Genomic DNA, 23,124 nt, shown 5'->3' with positions numbered 1-23,124 from the left:
ATAATAAATACGTATTTGGTGTCTTATGTAACAAGTTGTATTATCAAAGTTGATCACATAACAAATTATATTAGCACTACTTATCTAATAAGATATGAAAAGTTTCAACACGAGAAAATAAGAAGATCAAACATCACAAATCGAGAATTTAAAAGAATACTAAGGAGGCAAGAAGACTTAGGGGTGCTAGAAGTTTACAAAGAGTACGAAAGCAAGTGAAAATTTAACTCTTACGTTGTATACTTGGAGGAGTTCATAGAAGGGGAGACTTGTAGGGTTCTTCCCAACTGCACTCACTCCTTCCATCCTCAATGCATTGTCGACTAGTGGGTGGTAGAGATGGAGCAAGGCGAATATCACCTCACTTGCCCAAATTTAGATTCAATGGTTGATTTTAATGTAATTTAACTATTTCTTTATTAGATCGTTTAAGTTTTAATCATATTAGGTTTATCTCTTAAATTAAGATAAAATTTATCATTATTTTAGATTTTAATTTGAGTTTAACTTACAAGATGTAAATTTCTTTTAATATATATATACCCTTATTAATTGTCAAAATTTTAAATAAATATCTATACTCATGATTGTGACTCCAACAACACATTTACATTCATGACTCCAATTTATCTGACAATTTAAAAATAATACTTATCGATCTAACATAATCCTTACAATCACAAACTACCAAAAATACAAACCAATGAAACAATAATAAATTCATAGAATGTTCCAAGAAACTCTAATAGGGATTGTGCTTATGTGTTTGTCTATTGTTGCTCTTCCAATTAAATGACTAAAATCTCACTTAAATTAGAGTTATATTAATTTATTATTGATTTTGATAAGAGTCGCACATAAATATTATTATTTTTAATTTAAAGACAAATGGAATGGATCGTTGATTTTTTGTCTATACAAAATAAAAGCATGTGAATTAATATAAAATTTTATATGATTAACAACGCTCTAATATTAACAATTACATAATTGAAGCACCCAAATAAATGAATATTTGTAGAGAATTAACTAAATCGTTAACTTAAAAAATGAGACTACAATGTCCAGATAGACAGAGGTGACTAAATTTCAGCTTGATTCCAACAAAATTGATTCCAAATAAGAAATTATAAATTTAAATAATTAGTAAATAAATGATGCATTAACATACACAATCTTATGTTCAAATCTTAAAAAATAAAATTAAAATAAACCAAATAGCAAGTGACTTGACAATAATCTTATGTTCAATTTTGTGGTTTTAAAGGACGACTCGGCCCATACATCGCCCAGTTTTACAAATCGGATCCAACCTCAGCCCGCCTCTCTCTCTCTCTCTCAATTTCTACAATGGCGGCTTCCTCCGTGTTTAGATGGTCCTCCGTATCTCTCCATCCTCAACCCAAATCCGCCCCTCAAAACCCTAGGTACACGACTCACTGCGTCCCAATCAAAGCTGCCACCTCCTCCGATCCCTCCCTAACCGCGGACGCCACCCCGCCGCCTTCCGCCGCCAAACACCGGCGGAACGCCGACGAGAATATCCGAGACGAAGCCCGCCGCCAGAACTCCTTTCACAGTTCCCATGGCTTCTCCGCCAAGTACGTGCCCTTCAACGCCGATCCCGCCTGCACCGAGTCCTACTCCCTCGACGAGATCGTCTATCGCAGCCGCTCCGGCGGCCTCCTCGACGTCCAACACGACATGGAAGCCCTGAAGAGGTATGACGGAAATTACTGGAAATCCCTCTTCGATTCGCGCGTTGGGAAGACCACTTGGCCGTACGGGTCTGGAGTCTGGTCCAAGAAGGAATGGGTCTTACCGGAGATCGACGGCGACGACATAGTCAGCGCCTTCGAGGGGAACTCGAACCTTTTCTGGGCCGAGCGTTTTGGCAAACAGTTTCTGGGCATGAGCGATTTGTGGGTGAAGCATTGCGGGATTAGCCACACCGGTAGTTTCAAGGATCTGGGCATGACTGTTTTGGTCAGCCAAGTGAATCGCCTCCGGAAAATGAACCGTCCGGTCGTCGGCGTCGGCTGCGCGTCGACCGGCGACACCTCGGCGGCTTTGTCGGCGTATTGCGCGTCCGCCGGGATTCCGTCGATTGTTTTCCTTCCGGCGAATCGGATATCGGTTGCTCAGTTGGTTCAGCCGATTGCGAATGGGGCTTTCGTGTTGAGCATCGATACTGATTTTGATGGCTGTATGCAGCTGATTAGGGAAGTTACGTCTGAGCTTCCCATTTATTTGGCTAATTCTTTGAACAGTTTGAGGCTCGAAGGCCAGAAAACGGCGGCAATTGAGATCTTGCAGCAGTTTGATTGGGAAGTGCCGGATTGGGTGATTGTTCCCGGTGGAAATCTGGGGAACATATATGCATTCTATAAAGGTTTTCATATGTGCAAGGAGTTAGGGCTTGTTGATAGGATTCCAAGGCTTGTTTGTGCTCAAGCTGCCAACGCCAATCCGCTTTACCTCCATTACAAGTCCGGTTGGAAGGAATTCAAGGCTGTTAAGGCTAATTCTACTTTTGCTTCGGCTATTCAGATTGGCGATCCAGTTTCTATAGACCGAGCTGTTTTTGCTCTCAAGAACTCGAATGGGATTGTTGAGGAAGCCACAGAGGAGGAATTGATGGATGCAATGGCTCAAGCGGATTCAACTGGCATGTTTATATGCCCCCACACTGGGGTTGCATTGACTGCATTGATAAAGCTGAGGAAGAGCGGGGTTATTGGTCCAACGGATAGGACTGTGGTGGTGAGCACAGCCCACGGGCTGAAGTTTACGCAGTCAAAGATTGATTATCATTCGAAGGAGATACCAGACATGGCCTGCCGGTTTGCAAATCCGCCGGTGCAAGTGAAGGCGGATTTTGGGTCTGTCATGGATGTTCTGAAAAGGTATTTGTTAAGCAAAGATTCTTAGAAGCACAGGACTTGGATCCCAAGACTCTTGTAAGACTCGCTTGTGCTCCTATTATCACATCCTTGGTTGTCCTTTTATGTACTCTCTCGTTTGCTCTCCTTTTTTTTTTTTGGTATGATTTAAGAGCTGTTTTAGGAGCTCACTTTTTAGTCAAGTAGAGAGGACTGTCTATCTCTAAGGCAGCTTTGGTTTTTAGGAGAATTTATCATTTGTGTTTGATGACAATTTTGCAAGAACATTAAGAACTTAAATTGCTAATAACTTCCTATTTACCACTGTAATGATAGGAAGTCTCAATGATTATTTCTTGTGTTCTGAATTGAGCTTATAGTTATTCGATTATTTACTGCCAATTTTCTTGTTCAAAATTCGTTTAAACCCGTTAATGTGTAGTCCTAACATGACGACAAATTATGTGAACCAATATTACTGTGATGGTATTTCTTTTTGGAAGGGTCGCATTAGGATAGCAATTGTTGGGAATGAAATGGTTTTGCTTTAACCTTACCCCATCTTAATAGAGAAAACTTTCCCCAGTACATGTATTAGGTTTTGTCTGAAAATTGCACACCAGTTTATCTTGTTTTCATCATACCCATTGTTTTTTTTTTTCACCAGAATCATATCTACTCTGTTAGTCTGTTTAAATTAAATGGGTTTGGTCATGCAGGTTTAGGTCATGTATTGGACACTAATAAGAAACTAACAATTCTCAAAAAAAAAAAAAAAAAATTATATGAGAGTGCTATTTTTGAAGGATATTATAACTAAACATTCATCAGGTTGGGATTGGGAGAAAACATGTTGTACCCAAACCTGACCCTAACTCACACATGATTTAAACAATTTTCATAATCCACCCTAGTCTCGTATTGCCCCTCTCGTATCGACCCTTTTATGGTTGAAAACCCATATTTCTCAAATTAAATTGCCACCATGAGCCCGTATGCCTATCCACTAGTGTTGGTAGAGGCAGATTTTGGGTTGTTCATGGATGTCCTGGAAAGTTATTGGTTTAACTCAGATTATTGAGAATATTGACCCAAAGACCAATGTAAGGCTTGTTTGCGGACCTTTTATCACTTTTTTGGTTGTCCTTTCTTGTGTTTTTGCAGTCAGTTCTTATTCTTTTCTGTATGATTAAGTGCTGCTTTAAGATCCTACTTCTTCGAAAAACTAGAGATTATTATCTTTTAATGCAACTCTGTTGTTTTAGGATAAGTGCTTTACAACTTCCTATTCTGCTGCTGTAATGTTAAGAATGTAAGATAATGATGGTTGCTTATTTTATTTGGTGCGTGCTTCAGTTAAAACTGTTGTTTATTGCACACTTTCTTGTTCAAAATTCATTTTACATCACGTGAAGTTGGAGATCTATGCAGTCCTAGGATTAGCATGATGAGGAATCATCTGAAGCTAAGATAATTGATTGATGATGTTTCTTTCTGGAAGGGCTTGAACTTGCTTTCAAATGTACCGCTCTTCAAATCATATCTTTTTGTCCATTTGTGTGATATAAGAAGGTGGTAGTTAATGAGTCTTAGGTACACCATGCAAACATCATACTGGACCTGTAAAGTGTGGGGAAGGCAACATGAGCTAATCGATGTAACCTTGGCTTCTCTACACTTTACAGAGAGTGCTTATGATAATGCCAAAAAAAGGGAAATTCTCAGAATTTTCCCGGGAAAGTCTCCACATTGGTCCATGTTAATTACAAATTTGATATGTGACCTGTGGTCTTTTTTTATCCTAGTATTGTTACTTTTTGGAAAAAGATCAATGTTAAGGTCTTACTTGTTCCTGTAATGTATCATCTTGTATACATGTTAATCCTCAGTTCCCTAGTGTAAGTTTGGGAAACGTTTCACATTATCTGTTGCTGTGGCCATTGTCCTTGCAGAGCAAGGATGACAACAGCCTGTGCAAACAATACAGTTTTACTAGTCTGATCTGCCTTTTTGCAGGGTTGCAATAATTATAAACGAGTTGCTGATTGGGGCTATGAAAATGTCTCATTGCATTATAGATGACCAGTTGACAATTAATGCTAATTTAACTGCCTGCTTCAGGCAAATATGCTCTGCTCTCGAAGCATCTGATTTGCTGATTAGTGCATTTAATCTGTAGAGTTCTTTTGGTTTGGTTTTGGTATGACTTGAGGTAGAGGATAAGCTTATGGATGTTCTTGAGAAGTTTCTCCCTTGCCGGTTCCCCAGGAGAATGGCTCGATCAGGTTTATGCAGTGCAAAGTCTCATACAGTGAGGGAAAGTTGCCCGGGAGAGCACACTTCCTCCGAGAGAACTATTTTGTCTCGGAGAATATGTTACAACAACAAATATTTAGTACAAAAATTTCAGAAGTTACTTATTAAAGTTCCTTTCAAAGTGTTGCTAGAAGCCTAAAAATAAGTTGAGCCAAAATGTATTTATGGTTTTACAACGAACTCTTAAATTTTTTTATGAACTTCTAATAATAGAAATTAAGTAAAAAGAGTACAAATCTGCTAACTACCTTGGTGATTCACCAATTCTTCATCTGGTTTAGTAATCCACAAGCTGTTAGATTCGTCTCTGAATGAACCCTACCCCTACCTGAGGATGCCATAATCTTATAGTTTGGCATCCATCTTGAGGTTTCAGTAAATTACCTCAATAAAAGTAAGCATTACTAAACAATTAAATTTGCATTTACCGAAAGAGGGACAGATGTTTTTAAAATGATGTTAAAGAGATTAAGATGTCATTTGTTTTTTAACATTAGTATTTTTTCAAGTTATTGATTAAAAACATGTAATAGCACTAAATGTTTTTTTTTTTTTTTTGTAATGTGAAAAATTCGAGGATTTCTCGATTATAGTCAGTTTTTTATTTAAATATATATTATCATTTTTAAACTTACAGTCCACCTATTCCATTGTCTTAGGTGAACAAATATCTGTTAAGGATAACTATTAATCGAGATTCGTAACAAATATCTGTTAAAATATTAAAAATTTATCAAAATATTCTTATATATAAACCCTCTATCTTCTTTCTTATCAAAATAATTGACTTAAACGTAATTAACTAAGTTTGTTCTAAGTAAATTGTACCTTAATAACCACTTCATTCACAGTTATTGTTTCTTTCGATTCTCATGTATAGAATATTAGTCTTCAAACCAAATGAAAAATTCAAACTTTTAGAATACATATATTAAATTGAACTGAAGATAAACAAAATTGAATCAAATTAATTAATGTTAATTCAATTTAAATTCAAAATTTTAATATTTTAACATATATCTGTTAATCGAAATATTAGCAACACCATGGCCGTCGCTGCAGTTGCTTTTCTCTTTTTTCTATATATGATTGTCATTTGACTTTTTTTTTCTCCCATCAATGCAAAAACACAAAGTACATGTATAATATATATATACACAATAGAGAGAGAAGGAGAGAGACTCACGTTTTTTGAACTTAATTGTTGAACGTGAATAATATATACGCATATATTTAGGTTACAAAGAGTGATAAAAGAAAAAAAAATTATAAGTAAATATACATATATTTTATATATAGAGTAATAGAGAAAAAAATGAAAGACCTATTGAAAAAGAAGAAGAAAGAATATGGAGAGAGTTAACTGAAAAATGAGAGTATTTTTATCTATTACACATTTAAAAGTCATAATTTTGTAAAGATTTTTAAAGTGTCTTAGTTGGGGTCCTATTTTTCCAAATTTCCGGATATATATAACCCAAATCCGTGCGATTAGTGGAGGGACGGAGCTAACGGCCGATAACTGTATTTTTGTCAAAGACGGCAGCTCAGAAAGAAACCTCTGAGACCAGAATTAACCACATATCACACATCCTCCACTCTTCTTCACACTACACTTCACCCTCAGAGAGAGAGAGAGAGAGGCATGGAGGTCGAGGCACAGAGCTTGGATCAATTCAAGGGCCAATCGAGGCTTCCAAATTTCGCACTCCCGAAGTGCTACGTTCTCACTCTAATCCCCGATCTCTCCGCTTGCACCTTTTCCGGCACCGTCCAAATTGATCTCTCGATCGTTAGATTGACCAGGTTCATCGTCCTGAACGCGCTCGAACTCGTCATCGGCGATGTCTCCTTCACTGACTCCCGGAATCAGGTGAGTCCCCCCCCCCCCCCCCCTCCGGCGTGGCTCTGTTGAATTGCTCCTTAGTTTTATTTTTCTCGATGAGAAGGTTTTCGTGTTTCGCAGAAGCGTGTTCCGACCGATGTGGTTATGGACGGCGATGATGAGATACTGATTTTGGCGTTTGACGAGGCGCTCGGTGTAGGGGATGGAGTATTGGTGATTAGCTTCTGCGGCGTGCTTAACGATCACTTGAAAGGTTTCTACAGAAGGTACTCTTTCTCTTTCGATTTTGTTTTGGCTGTGTTTGGTTCTAGAGAAAGACGAGGAAGGGAGCGAGACGAACACAAAAGAAAAACTGAAAAAAGCCCTGCTGTGGTTCTCGCTGACTCCGTGTGTATTAAATTTGGCATTTGAGATTCTTATGGTTTGTTTGCTTGCTTTTTTCAAACTGTCTGTTACGTTAGTTTTGAGTTTAAAGCCATTAACATATCAAACCGATTTTGTTTTTAGTAAGTTTAAAATATTAAATTTAAATTCACTACAGGAGATCTACGTAAAACTAAAGCCTATATTACTTGTGGTCTCTGTAAAATTACACTTAAATCACAATGGGTGTGAGTGCAATTTATCATATTCTTTTTTAATGCTATTAACTACTTGGTGTCTCTATAAAAATGATCCAAACCACAGGGGTTTGGATGTAAGTGATAGAATTTGAGCAGGAAAAACCGTAAATATTATTTCAAGAATAAGACTCAATATACACAACCTTTGGAGAGTCAAAAAACCACTTCTTTAAAAATAGGACACTAACTTAACTATCTAATCTGAAACAAAAATAAGAGGATAGAGATAAAGAGATTAAGTCTACTTTTGGATCAGCTTTGACCATAACCTCCTATTCAAAGTGTTGATTCCCATAAGATACACAGAGGAAAGGATAAAGAAGGATTAGGATTTGTAGCTGATCTAATCTTTAATCTTCTTGTTTTTTAGAAATTGCTAAAACTAGTTTAGGATACTTTCCTAAACCTTGTATAGGTAATATTTCCTATGTTGTAATTTCTCATCCCTATAACTAGGGTTGTGTTGTTGTGTGTAAAGATGAATAAAAGTATTCCATTCTCACATGATATCAGAGCCTTCGTGATTGACTCATGTTATCCTCTCTTTTTGATCCAATTCCAGTGTGCCTTCATTGCATTGTATTGTCTCCTTTCATCCTAGTTGTTCAGCCAATCGATCCACCAAATATGTCAGAAATCTTTGAGACTACTCTGTCCATGGCAACCGCAAAGGCAGTCTCATTTGATCAACCAACAGGAAACCCTCCTAATAGTGAGTTACTTGGAATGCATCATTCTTACCACCAAGATGGTGGGAACTACCTTCAATGGTCACAACTTGTAAGGACTTTCCTAAAAGGTCAAGGGAAGATATCCCATTTGATTGAACCAAGTTCACAACATGCAATATTAAGGATTCCATGATCATGTCTTGGCTTTGTAGAGTTCTTGGCAGGTCTTAATACTGAGTATGATCAGGTAAGAGTAAAGTTCTTGGAAGAGAGAAACTTCCATCTCTCAATGAAGTTTTTTCTATAATTTGGAGTGAAGAGTATCGAAGGATAGCTATGCTCAGTGAATCCAATTCTAAGGGATCAACCATCATGACCAATAAAAGAGAAGGAACCAGATTCAAGTCTCAACAAGGGAAGTTTGACTTGCACCCAAGATCACAAAACCATGAAGGATTATGGTGCACATATTGTAAGAAGCCAAAGCACACTCGGGAAACATGCTTTAAATTGCATGGGAATGTGGTAGTACTAAATAAGATGGGAGGCTTTTGGAGTTTATCTTTTAAAAACCAAGCCTATCTCTCAAATAAGGAGCAGGAGGAAGCCACCGCAGATAAGGCAGATTCAGTTACCACATCTGACCTAAGCCAATTGAATGCAGATGAAATCAGTAAGCTCAAGAGTTTCCTAAGGACAATTCAGGATGGAACTTTCTCTCTAGCACAAATAGGTACTTGTTTTCGTTTTTGAATCTTTTACTGCCTCACAAACCAATAGGAATGATTTGTGGATTCTAGATTCAAGGGCTACTGACCACATGTCCTATGACCTAAATGTATTTGAAACCTATAAGCCACTGGGAACTTCCAAAAGAATCACCATAGCTAATGGAAACTCAATTCATATAACTGGTCGAGGCAGAGTAACTCTTAGTCTTGTTTTTCCTATCAAATAGGTTTTGCATGTCCCTAACCTATGTACTAATCTAATTTATGTCTATCAGCTCATTAAAATTGTCGTGTTATTTTTTCTCCTCATACATGTGAATTTCAGGCACTGGATATGGGAAAGATGATTGGTGCTATTGAGGAGAAGAATGGGATGCATTACTTTAAGAGGGATAGTGTTTTTCCTAAAAGGGATCATCCCATGCTTGCCGGTCCATCTCAGTCTACTTCTACTCTCAATAACATATGGCTACAACACTATCGCCTTAGCCATCCTCCTTTTACTTTGTTGAAAACTATGTTTCCTTCTAAATTCAAGGATATAAGTGTTAGTAATCTTCATTGTGATGTGTGTGAAATGTCAAAGCATCACAAAGTGTAATTATCTTATATTCCTTTTTCCTTAATCCACTCTAATGTTTGGGGACTATCTAGGATTCTTAATTGTTCTGGTGCTAAATGGTTCATATCTTTTGAAAGATTACCCAAGAGGGGGGTGAATTGGGTGTTTTTGACTATTTTTAGAAATAATGAAAATATCTTGAGAAGTATGAGATGCAGTAAAGTTATTTGAGGGAAAACATTTTATTAAACTACAAATAGATGCAGCAGCGGAAAGACGCAAACAAGCATGAATGAGTATGCAACATACAAGATCATTCATAAAATGATTTGAGAAACATTAGGCATATAATAAGTTTATATATGAAAATATTAATATGAAGATGTATGCATTTAAGAAAGGATTTAAGAACCCTCTTTGAAATGATAGAAATTAGTTTGAAACATATGCACGAGATATAAGATTTCATAAATAGATTTGAAAATGCTTTTTATATATGCAATGAAAACTGATGCATATAAAACTTTTGTGCAAGACTTAAAAACTGAAAATGAAATACTTAGACAAAGAATGCTAGTGTGAAGATAAGAAACAATTTGTTGAATGGGTGAAATGATAAACACATATGAAGATGTAAAAGAATGCAGTTTTTAAGATGATTCCAACCAAGAAAATGTTTTAACGATAGTTAGAAAAACACTACATTAAGTTGTATTTATGAATGAAAAGCATATGCATAGAAGATAAGGAATAATTTTGTTAAAATGAAAGTGATAAAAGGAAAGCAACATGGACACAACAATTTAGAGTGTTCAGTCAACTGCCTAGTCCACTACCTTAACTCCTCACTAAGGATTTAAAAAATCCACTAAGGATAATAGTTTTTACAGCTTCAACTATAACCCCCACTTTTACGGGATAAGTAGGAACCCCAACTTTTACAAGAGCAGCTGTAATCTCTACTTTTCACAGGCTAAGTAGGAACCTCCACTTTTACAGGCTAAGTAGGAACTTCCGCTTTTCATAGACTAAGCAGTAACCATTACATGAGGTTTTTTCTTTCTAAGCTGAGCCACAACCACTATCTTTTAAAGGATAAGGCGTAACTTTTACAAGAATTTCACAAAGAATTGTGAAAGAACAAATTCAAGAGAAATTACAAGATTATACAATGATATAATCTATTCTCTTAAAGATTAAAGAACAAAAGAGAGCTCAAAAGATTAAATGAAAAAAGTACTCAACTCTCTTATACAATATGGTTTAGAAAGATATACAATTAACCTCACCAGATAAATGCTCAAGAGTGATAGGAGATAAACTAAATAAGCACTCACTCAAGCATTGAAGAATGGCCTGAAAAGAAATAGGCTTGCTGTGAAAGAATTTGCTTTATGTTGTTCGAGCACAAGCACTCGTGGCTATGTTAACGGCATAGGCTTTCTTGATGGCTCAACAACAACTTGATTGATCACTCATCTTGGCCTTATATAGAAACTCGATGGTTGGATTTAGTATTGAGGCCTGCGCAACTTACAACTTCTTTGATTTGACCATTAACGGTCAAATTAGTTAGAAATATATGCATAATATATATGGGAAGCATTAAGCACACTTGCATAAATATATTCTTACATTCTTTTATAAGAGAGGACAGTTAGACGCCTTGAAATAAGCAAATAAAGCTCTAACGGTCAAAACTGTTCCCTTTTTGCTTATTGAGTAATGACTAAAAAAATTTGAAATCAAATGCCAGTTACTCGACTAAGTCCTAAAGATACTCGACTAATGAAATACATACTCAATTGGAAAATTCATGTAATCGATTATAGATAAGCTTTACTCGAGTAAGACAAAGTCATTACTCGACTGACTCACAAGCCAAAGAGACTTTGCATTAAGCACTCGACTACTTGGCTAGGTTCACTTGACTAATAGAAGCAAATACTTGAGTACAGATAATTGATACTCAATTAAGATTATGCTAAGAGACTTAGCCATATTCTATAAAATTTTTACTCGATTAAGCTATATAGATAATCGGTTATAACAATACATTAGTCGATTGAGAGAAAAACGTACTCGACTAATGAGATACTTGGAGTTTTTGATAACTAAAAAATACTCGATTGGAAAACATCCTTACTTGACTGATTTTTTAAAATATAGAGAGTTTGCATAAAATACTCGAGTAGAAAATCTTAATAGTTGATTGAAAGAAGGTTTTGATAAAACATATAATCGACTGATTTGAAAATCACATAGAAAAACAATTCTCAACTAGAAATATGCTTAGATTTCACTAGCTATAAAAATACTCAATTTTACAATTACCATACTCGATTGAGCTTAAAAAAAACATAGCTTTTACAAAACATGTTCGAGTAGGTTTTTTATGAAACTTGATTGAATACTTGAATATATTGAAAAATATACTGAGCAATATTTGATTGACAAAGCTATTTTTGATTTAAGGCAGTGTAGAAGGTTTAAAAGAATGTTTTGAGTACCTTGCCTTCAAAATCTTCAAAAAATACATATACTTGGTTTGATAAAAGGGCTTTCATACTTAGCCGAATTTTCAAAATGTTTTCTCAAACATTTAACATCAAGCTTGATTAGTACAAAACTATATATCATGCTTTACAAGAGGAAAAATGTGAGTATTCCTAAGGATATTTAACATCATCTCATAATCATTGATAATGTGAGTATTCCTAAGGATATTTATCATGCTTTACAGTGGGAAAAATGGAGGAAAGCTGTAATGGAGGAAAATGCATGCTCTAGAAAAGAATTGCACATGGGAGATAGTGAAATTACCCAACGGAAAAAACATCGTTGGGAGCAAATGGGTCTTTACTGTTAAGTATAAATCAGATGGAAAAATTGAGAGATACAAGGCTAGGCTTGTAGCTCAAGGCTTTACTCAAACTCAAGGCCTTGACTATGTGGAAACTTTTGCACTGGTGGCCAAACTTAATTCCATTCGGGTGATACTATCATTGGCAGTCAACTTGGATTGGAAACTTCACCAATTAGACATTAAAAATGCCTTCTTAAATGGTTAGTTAGAAGAAGATATTTATATGAGGATTCCCCCAGGTTTTGAAAGAGAAGATACAGGAGGGAAAGTGTGCAAGCTAAAGAAATCACTATATGGCCTCAAGCAATCACCAAGGCATGGTTTAAGAGATTCAGTGAAACTTTACAGCAACTTGGATATAGACAAGGACAAACTGACCACACATTATTTATAAAGACAGATTCTGAGGGAAAGAAGACCATTCTTATAGTCTATGTGGAGGATATAATTATCACTGGAGACAACCATCAAGAGATTGAACTATTGAAGCATCAACTAAGAGAGGCATTTGAAGTTAAGGATTTGGGAGATTTAAAATATTTCTTGGGATTGGAAGTAGCAAGAAGCAGTGAGAGTATTTTCATCTCACAAAGAAAATACACTCTTGATCTTTTGAGGGAAATTGGTAAACTCGGGTGCAAGCTGGCTAACACTCTTTTAGAACCAAATTGGAAGAATAAAGATGAAAAGAATGAAGAGGAGCAAGTTGATATGGGCAAATTTCAACATCTAGTGGGAAAATTGATCTACTTATCTCATACAATACCAGATATTGCTTATGCGATAAGTATAATTAGTCAATTCATGCATTCTCCAACCAAAAGACATCTAGAAGCTGCTTATCATATCCTAAGATATCTTAAAGGCGCACTTGGGAAATGATTGTTGTTTAAGAAAGGTAGTGAAAGAGAAATAAAGAGCTATTTAGATGTAGATTGTGTAGGATCTGTTGAAGACAACAAATCCACATCAAGGTATTGCACAAAATTACGGGGAAACCTAGTCACATGGAGAAGCAAAAAGCAACAGGTTGTTTCATGTAGCAGTGCCAAGGCCGAGTATTGAGCCATTGCATAGTGCATTTGTGAGATAATTTGGTTAGAAATGTTGATGAAGGATATGGACATGCCAATCACAACACCAAAAATACTTTATAGCGATAGTAAATCAGCTATAAGTATAGTGAATAATCTAGAATAGTATGACCGGATGAAGCATGTGAGAATTGACAGGTATTTTGTCAGGGAAGAACTAGAAGCAGGAGATATAAGACTAACTTATATTCCTACCAAAGATCAAGAGGCAAATACCTTGACCAAGGCATGCAGAAACAAGGATTTAAAGTAATAAGAGACAAGTTGGGAATAATAGACATCTATTCACTGGGTTGAGAGGGAGTGTTGGAAAAGACTCCTTGTTCAAGAAGGAGAAGACCCGAGATAATGCAAATTTTATTCAAGATAATATTCTTATTTAATTTAAGTTTGTGTTGTACATTAGATAAAGACTATCACTACTGTAAATTAGGAGAATATCTAGGAGATTTTATAGGAGATTTTGTAGGAATTTTTTGTATATAAGTTTAACACTAGCTAATGGAAGATTAAGGGAGAAAAGTTCAGTTCTCCTACGGTATTTGTTCAGAGACTAAGTCTACTTATGGATCAGCTTTGACCATAACCTCCTATTCAAAGATAAGACAAGATAAAATAAGAAAAACCGAATAAAACAAAATAAAACTGCTTATCTCTTGACAGTAACTTACCCTAATTTTTTAATGGTCGGGCTATAATTGAAATTGCTGTATTCTTGGTTTAGAAGGAAAAATAAGAGAGATTTCTATCTTAGCAAACATCTAATGCTATTTTTGGAACTATGACTCAACTGAAAGAAAGAGGAATGCTGAAATAAAACTATATACACATTTACATTTTTTATGATGACTAAGCTAAACATGACTGTTATGACAAATAGATAATTGGGTCCACCCCCCCCACCCCCCCCCCCAAAAAAAAAAAAAAGAAAAAAAAGAAAGAAAAAAAAAAAACCCAATTTCTTTTCCAACCAGCAAAATAAATATATCTAAGTCTGTTCCTTTTGTTTTATTTTCCCAACTTTATTTTCTTCCCTTTTCTTTTCCCTCCATGAACCCAAGTTCCATACATGGTGAAATAGTCTTTTTAGATTTATTTGATCTTTTTGTGCACATGAATTTATTTTTCCCTTTTAATAGCACTTACATGGATGGAGGAGTGAAGAAGAATATGGCAGTGACTCAATTTGAAGCAGTGGACGCCCGACGATGTTTTCCTTGCTGGGATGAACCTGCTCTGAAGGTTTGTTTAGTTTATTATGTGCTTTTCTAATTTTGCTATTTCCTGCTTATGATCTATGATCTAGTTGCTAAGGTCATGTTTATCTCCTTTAATGTAGGGTAAACTCACAATTTGAGTTCCATGGAAATGAGTTGTACATACACTTTTAGTTTATCATACTTGGTACCTGTTCATCGATGATACTGGAGCTGCTCTTACATGAAGAAAATCTACAATCTCTGAACATGACAGAAAGGAAATTGTTACTGATGAGAATACCTACTTTGCTCATATATCTTTGAGCGCTTAAGAGCTGCCATGAATCTGTCTACTGTATTATCCATTTTATTCAAAGATATTTACTGTGAGAGTGGGTAGAGAACATCGGCTATTTTTCCAAGTCGTGGAATGCTAAGATCCAATCAAGCATTCATCTATCAGGATAAATTAGAGAAATAACACTCCAACAACTTGAAGTTTTTGAGTTGAACCAAAAGCTACCCAAACCTAAATAAAATTAAAAGCAAGTCTGCAGTGATCTATGAATTTACTGTTTGCCTTTGGGGTAACCCTAAAAAATGAAATATTTAAACTGTGTATGTTTGTTTTCCCGTGTCTGAACAGGCAATTTTATGAATGTATATCAAACCTGCATTTTCCTTTTAATTTATAATTTTTCTTATGAATTTGTGCACTATTATCATATGCTTGACAGGCCACCTTCAAGCTAACAGTGAGTGTGCCATCTTCTTTGACGGCATTATCTAACATGCCAGTTGTTCATGAAGAGCATAATGGAGAGATAAAAACAGTTCATTTTGAGGAGTCGCCAATTATGTCGACATACTTGGTGGCTGTTGTGATTGGTTTATTTGACCATATAGAAGAAACAACAAGTGATGGTATGTGTTGAGCTAAGGCTTATTGCTTTCATTTTAACAGACTTTTATTTTGTATTCCAGAGTTTCTCTAACTTCTACATTTCAAGCAGGAATTAAGGTCTCTGTATATTGTCCTGTTGGTAAGAGTGATAAAGGAAAGCTTGCTTTACATGTTGCAGTAAAGGCACTTGATTTGTATAAGAAGTAAGCTATTCCTGTAAAAGTAATTTAATTTTTAGTGTAAGAAATCTGTAGCAACAATAATTGGCCTGTAATCAATCCACCATTTAGTTTAATATAAAAGAAGTATGATGCAGTGACATGAGCATCATTGAGGTAATTGACAAATGAAATGAAATTCCTTTTGTATCTTGTAAATCTGGATTGGATCCAATTAGTCCTCAGGACAGACCTGGAACTCAATACATAATGGAACTGTAAAAGGAATGCACAGTCAGTGCATAAAAATGAAATTCTCTCAACCATTTGCCAATAACTGCTCCGAGAAACACACCTTACACTCAGTGGAATACTGATGGAGACACTGTTTGAGATGGCTACTTGTCAGTCATTAACAGAGCGTAAGACATCCACCTCAAACAGCTAAAGAGTTTATTATGTCTTGAAGTTCCGGGAAAAGAATAGTTATCCTTCCCCTGCAGCATAAATTGCATGTATAGCATCCACTGTGAATTCCTTGGTTCAATTTGTTGATTTAATAACTTTTTAGGTACTTCTCCATGCCTTACACTCTTCCTAAGCTGGATATGGTTGCTATTCCTGATTTTTCTGGAGGGGCCATGGAGAATTATGGTTTGATCACCTATCGTGAAGTGGAGTTACTCTATGATGAATTACATTCTGCAGCTGCTAACAAGCAGAGAGTAAGTCACCATTTTCATACAATTCACCAGTGCCATCTATTCTTCTTCTTCTTTTTCCCTTGTCATTGTTTTAAAATTTCCAAGAGAGGATAAAAAAATTACTACCTTTTTCTGCAAACTGTTTCACAAGTTGAGGGGTGTGGAAGAATTATACCTGTTTCTCTCATGTTTCACTTTATTTTCAATTCTTTCATAGCATATATTCATATAAATATACCAAATCATTTAAGATTTGTGCATTTTCCTTTTGTTATCCCAGCTTGCAATTGTAGTAACACATGAAGTTGCACATCAATGGTTTGGCAACCTGGTAACAATGGAATGGTGGACTGATTTATGGCTAAATGAAGGTTTTGCAACTTGGGTAATTCTTAGTCTTTCTATTCCAGTGCTTTTGCTTCCTGTGCCTTTCTTTTGATGTAATGCTGTATATGATGTTCTTATCTTATCTTATATGTCCAGATAAGTTATTTAGCCACTGATTGCTTATTTCCTGAGTGGGAAATCTGGAATCAATTTCTTGAAGAAACTGCTGGGGGTTTACGTGCAGATGCAATGGAAAACTCACACCCTATAGAGGTAAAGATAGGTTTCTGAATTGTATGCATAAATATTTGTGATTTAAATATCACACTTTATATAATTGTTATAGTGAGGTTAACCTTTAGCATTTTTTATCGGCAATATTTTGGTGCTGATTGTATTGAATTGAAACAGCAAAAACTAGTTCATTGATTCTAATGCCATAGCCCTGATTTTCTATTTGCGCCTGCTCTCATACAGGGGTGCACATACATATTGATTTGCATAAAACAGCATCCTAGCTCACCTCTGTTTGGTTGCGTGAATGTACGTGGCTTAAAATAAACATGTGTAAAATGATAGGGCAATGCTCTAGGGGCATCCATTGTTTTCAGCTTTAGAAACAAGGAGCATGAACATGTACTATAATATTTGAGCTAATTAGCTTCCACACCGTAGTTTGGAAAAGCACCATGAAATTCAGTTATGTCTATTAGACACTATTAAACATATCTGCAGGTAGAGATACATGGTGCTCGTTCTGTTGATGAAGTTTTTGATGCCATAAGCTATAAAAAGGGATCTGCTGTTATCCGTATGTTGATGGATTATCTTGGAGATAATATATTGCAGGTATGTATGTTCAGTTAATTGAGATAACAGAGAAAAAAACTGTCTGGTACTCAATCATATCATTCCTTTACTCTTTTGTCTAATGTAACTCTATGAATTAAGTCGAAGTCATTTATCTTATATCAGACAACATGAAGTTTTATTTATATTCTTGTTCATATGTGCTCCTGGCTGTGTTTGCCAACCACTGGCAACTAGTAACTAGTTTTGCTATCACATGATGTATGCCAGTTCTAGCCTCCTTAAATATAAGAGGTGGTGCAGGAAAATATTTAGGTTCATATTGGCACACTAGACTAGTTGCAGGCACAAGGACTGCTGTTGCAAGTGATTTTCATTGTTCAGATTTTCAATTTTTAGTGGTTATTAGTTTTGATATATCTGGTATTTTTGGTTCAGCTAGAAAATAAGATAAATAAAAGAAAGAAATAAAGACAAAGCTTTTAGCTTGACTTCCCTCTTTCTTCTTCTTCTTCTTCTTCTTCTCATATATATCACAAGTTTATACTGTTGAGGATTGGATTCCATGAAATTAGAAGCTACTTACTTGTTATTTCATGCTAAATGTAGGTCTCCCCGTCATGGAGCAGATAGTTTCTTTCCTTTTATGTATATTTCTTTATTCCTATCTCCTGTGATCATGGTACTATCTACCAAGTATGACATTTCTGAAACAAATAGGGCTTTTTTGTTATCACAGCCTCACAGGAATTAAATTACCAAACAATCTTGTCTAGTGGTTCATGAAATTACAGTTAACAAGGAAAGAGAGTGCAAACACCATTTTCATGGAGAAGGATTTAGAAAGAAGAAAGAAAGGACGCAAAAGATGATTGCCATATGCAGAAAAATTAAGATATCGGGTGAATCAGGGGCTTGTATTTAGAATCTTGGTCATTTCATTTGCTTGTCATTCCAGTCTGTTGTCTTCTTTCTGACCTTATCTTTTTTCGTATGAGCAGAGATCTCTGTGTTCCTATATGGAGAAATATGCTTGCAAAAACACAAAAACAGAAGACTTGTGGAATATTCTTTCAGAAGAATCTGGTCTTCAAGTGAGCACGATGATGGACACATGGACAAAGAAAAAGGGTTATCCAGTTATCTCTGTGAAACACAAACATACTAATTTAGAGTTTGAACAGGTTTTTCTTACTCATTGTTGTTTTCCTTTTTCAGTTTTGGTGCATTGTGGATTGGGTTGCCAGAAGTTTACCTTGTTATATTTTAATTAAGGCATCCTCTGGTTTTTTTCTTGAATTTGCAGTCTCAATTTCTATATTCTGGTTTGCAAGTGGAGGGTCACTGGATTGTTCCATTAACTTTATCACTTGGTTCAGGCATGAAACGGAAGAATTTTCTGTTAGAGTCAAAACTTGGAAAGTTGGATGTATCTAGTCTCTATGATTCTTCTGATGTCAATTCAAGCTCATCTGGCAAGAAGAATCTAGAGGAATTTGATGAAAATTTTTGGGTAAAATTAAATGTTGGGCAGACTGGATTTTACAGGGTGAAGTATGATGAGAAACTGGCTGCTAAATTGAGGAAAGCTATAGAGGAAAATTGCCTCTGTGCCACAGATAGATTTGGTTTGTACCTTCTTATCGTTGTTAATTAAGATTTATCATGGCAGTGAGCTTGGGATCTTTATTTCCAGTAATTCATCTCAACACAATGCAGTTCCTTTTCTACATGCTAACTTTGATTTGCACTTGCATACACTTACATGGCAGTTGGCTAAAATGGCATTAGTCGCTAGTTTTTCTGTCTATCTGTATTCTTATCTCTCCTTGGTTCCCTTCTTTTATCTTTTCTGATACTTCTACTGTATCAGAAAGCACATTCAAGGAAATGGAATAACTTATTTTATCTCGTTGTCAGGCATTCTGGATGACACATATGCTCTTTGTGAGGCATGTGAAGTTCCATTGTCATCTTTGATTTCATTGATGAATGTATACAGGAAGGAACTTGATTACATCGTGTTATCCAGACTCATTAACGTAGGTTTCTGATACAAATTTGCTATAAATTGTCATTATTGCCCAACAACCTGACTTTTTCTTCCTATATGATAGATATGTTATAATGTTGTCGAGATCTCTTCTGAAGCCATACCAAATTCTGTGAATGGTATACAACAATTTTTTATCAGTCTCCTCCTCTTCTCTGCTGAGTAAGAACACCCACCATATCTAATTAGACTGTCTATATGCTGATTCATTTCAACTTATTAGTTGCTGTGAAAGCTTTAATCTACTTTCCTTATGGTAAGAATGAATGGTTCATATGCTTGCTCAAGTACCTGCTTGGTTTTAGGCTCGTAGTAAAACACTGGACAACTGAGTGGTACAAATTGGGCAATTTTAATTTTTGACAAGTGAGTGGTATAAATTTTACGGGATTAATTAAAACAACTATATAATGACATATAATCAAGAATTTGAGTTTCTTGTCACTGTTGAAGTAAAATATGCTCTTTATTGTTTGCAGAAAATTAGGTTGGGTACCCATTCAGGGAGAGAATCATTTGAATGCAATGTTGAGGGGTGAAGTTTTGACGGCCTTAATCAAGTTTGGCCATGATAGAACCATTGATGAAGCAATAAAGCGCTTTCAAACATACTTGAGTGACCAAAACACTACACTTCTTCCTGTTGACAGCAGAAAGGTAAAATCAACCAGTGCTCTTCCTCATCTGTGGACAATTGCTGATAATTTTTAAGCTTTTGTCTACCAGGCTGCTTATTTTGCTGTAATGAGAAATGCCAACACCAGCAATAGGAATGGGTTTGAAGCCCTACTAAATTTATGTAAGGGAGCTCAAGCAGTGCAAGAGAAGACCAGGGTTTTACGTAAGTTTCGGATATGCTTTCTTTCTTTCCTTTTTTTATATATCACAGACCAGACCTTTTCGTTTGCATCGGTTATCCATTGTCTTAGTTGGTTGAAAGTGTGCTTGGATACAAGGTCATTTACACTTGACATTTGTACCTTCTACAGGTTGTATTGGGTCCTGTCCAGACCCCAAAATAGTTTTGGAGGTTCTGAATTTAATATTATCTGATGAGGTATTACAGTAATTTGCCAAGTCCCCTATGATTTCTGGGTACTGTAGTCTTTATTTGCAATATTCTTGTTACTGAATTCATCCCTTTGTCCTCTCAGGTCCGTGGTCAAGATACAGTATATGTACTAGCAGGGATAAGCTCAGAGGGACGGCAGACAGCATGGAGATGGTTAAAAGTATGTAGATGGACACATGTCTACCAGTTCAGGACTGATAATTTTTGAAACCTTTTAGGAATTTATTTCTCTGAGATTAATGAAAACTTGAATATCTAATCAGGAAAATGAAAATATATTGAATGAAGTCAGGAGGCCACTATAACATTCAAAGTCTGAAATTTAGAAGTAACTATGAAAGAAATCCTAGAATTTTGTTCTGTTTGGGGACCAGATAAATGTGAAAAAGAAGAGAAGCATACTCTTTCTGGTAATCTCTGAGTAGTTGATTGTTAATGATTGTCTTCTACCTTAGCAATTGAGAGAGAATATTTGGTGAAGAAGTGATAAATAAGGATTTATGCATGAATTGTGGTTCTTCTTCAGATTGGCGAGTTTTATGCTCTACTATCTCCAAAATTTTATGAATCATGGAGTTATAATTGTTTGATAATGGGTGCAGGAGAACTGGGACCTAGTCTATACAAAATGGGGTGCTGGGAATCTTCTACTTCACCGTTTTGTTAGAGATATCATCTCACCAGTAAGTAACATTAACTCACAGAATGACTCTGCAATATGATGCACTTGTATACCACTATTTCAAATTATACTAGGAGAGTTAGAAGAGTTAAAAGAAAGCCAACAACAACAACAACGAGATAGCAGTCCATAATCCCACCAGATAGCATCAATTACATGAATTTTAACTTGTTAATTGTTTCTATGTATGGTCATATCTACATTACATATAAACAGTGAAAATGCAAGAATATGTCATTGATCACTGTGGCCTTTGAGATTGTGTGAACCTGGTTTTTGGTTCTCTCTTCCTCTCAGCTTTGCAGCCATGAAAAGCAGATGAAGTGGAAGCATTTTTTGCTAGCAAGGTGACTACTTCGTTTGCCAGGAATTTAAAGCAGAGCATCGAGGAAGTCAGGATGAAAGCAAGGTGGGCAGAAAGCATCAAGCAAGAAGATTCCCTTGAAGGGCTGGTCAGAGAATTAGCTCAAGTATGAAATGTGTCAATGACATTGTCATCTACCGTGTTTAATGGGTAGTGGAGTGACACTTCCTTCGACTGGTATTTGTTATGCTACTGCTTATGGATATTATTATTACAAGGTAAGTTAATAATAAGCATTTTCTTTCATCACCTAAATTCAACATAATTTCATGGTGACCGGCCCCAAGACTCAAGAGATTTTTAGGAATTGAGCTCAATTCTTTCTCTGATCACTTGAACTCTCATCATGTCATTTGAACTATTGCCACAGTGGTTAGTCTCCTTTTATTATGTTTTTTTTGATAAAGAAAAGGAATGATCAATTCTAAGGAGAGATATTCGTGTTTGTAACTTTTTTTTATAATTGAAAATATATAAAATAAAATAAAAATTTATACACAAGCAACACTAAGGCACATACTGAGCACAACACAAGCAAACAAAGAAAAATTCAATCACAAGAGGCACATAAACAAGAAGCGAGATCTGCTGTCCCGTCTGATTGTCCCCTTGACTATCCATCCAATAAAAATCAGTCTACCAAGGGGGTAGCAGATCTCGCCTCCATAAACAAAGCCTTCATAACATAGAGACCAACACCCTAGTATCTAAAAATTTTTATCGAAAGCATTTCAGAGGGAGACACTAAATATGAACTGAACTAAAGCCAATTCTGAAGAGATTGGAAAAACTAAAGTGAATAGACGACTCCAAACTGCATTCTAGATTAAATGTGCCAACTGAAATTCTCACAAAAACACATATTGTTACGCTCACGTTATAAAAAGTAGATCAACCCTTGGAGTAGCAGGCGATGAGTGACACATGGGAGCTTATAATGTTTGTTCATTGACCTATGTTTGTTTCACTATGGGATTCAAATCTCTTGCCGCACAAAATTAGAAAATGAGCAAAGCAGATCATCTGCTCAGCTTGTCTGCATGAACAAAATATCATTTCATATATCACTCTTACAGTTACAAAAAGAATACAGTGTTAATGGACGCAAAACCAGCATAAGAAAAATACAATCAGAGCCCTAAAATCTTATGTTTTTACAGAATCATTATCTTCATGTATGTATGTATGTCAGAACCAAATCAATCAACAAACCTTAATTCATCAGAAGATGAAGATGAAAGAATCAATCAAAACCCAAAA

General features: G+C 35.7%; 2 protein-coding genes across 2 annotated transcripts; both read left to right on the top strand.

Moving 5' to 3' along the window:
• The first annotated feature begins 1,289 nt into the window (after positions 1–1,289).
• LOC127795979 (threonine synthase, chloroplastic-like) lies at positions 1,290–3,234 on the top strand. The gene has a single exon (XM_052327985.1). The coding sequence runs from the start codon at positions 1,351–1,353 to the stop codon at positions 2,929–2,931; it is 1,581 nt and encodes a 526-aa protein (XP_052183945.1). The 5' UTR covers positions 1,290–1,350; the 3' UTR covers positions 2,932–3,234.
• Positions 3,235–6,716: 3,482 nt separating this feature from the next.
• On the top strand, positions 6,717–22,119 carry LOC127794857 (aminopeptidase M1-like). The gene is given in 20 exon segments (XM_052326118.1): positions 6,717–7,071; positions 7,165–7,310; positions 14,731–14,833; positions 15,528–15,714; positions 15,804–15,897; positions 16,424–16,577; positions 16,837–16,941; positions 17,040–17,156; positions 17,619–17,732; positions 18,695–18,877; positions 19,000–19,321; positions 19,614–19,735; positions 19,811–19,908; positions 20,226–20,403; positions 20,473–20,587; positions 20,736–20,803; positions 20,901–20,978; positions 21,421–21,501; positions 21,798–21,810; positions 21,813–22,119. Coding segments are annotated over 20 exon segments (2,670 nt in total). The 5' UTR covers positions 6,717–6,843; the 3' UTR covers positions 21,977–22,119.
• Positions 22,120–23,124: the final 1,005 nt, after the last annotated feature.

This window comes from Diospyros lotus, chromosome 2, assembly GCF_014633365.1.
Source record: "Diospyros lotus cultivar Yz01 chromosome 2, ASM1463336v1, whole genome shotgun sequence".
Classification (NCBI taxonomy): Eukaryota; Viridiplantae; Streptophyta; class Magnoliopsida; order Ericales; family Ebenaceae; genus Diospyros; species Diospyros lotus.
The sequence above is the reverse complement of the archived record's forward strand: the minus strand, read 5'-3'. Positions and strand labels throughout refer to the sequence as shown.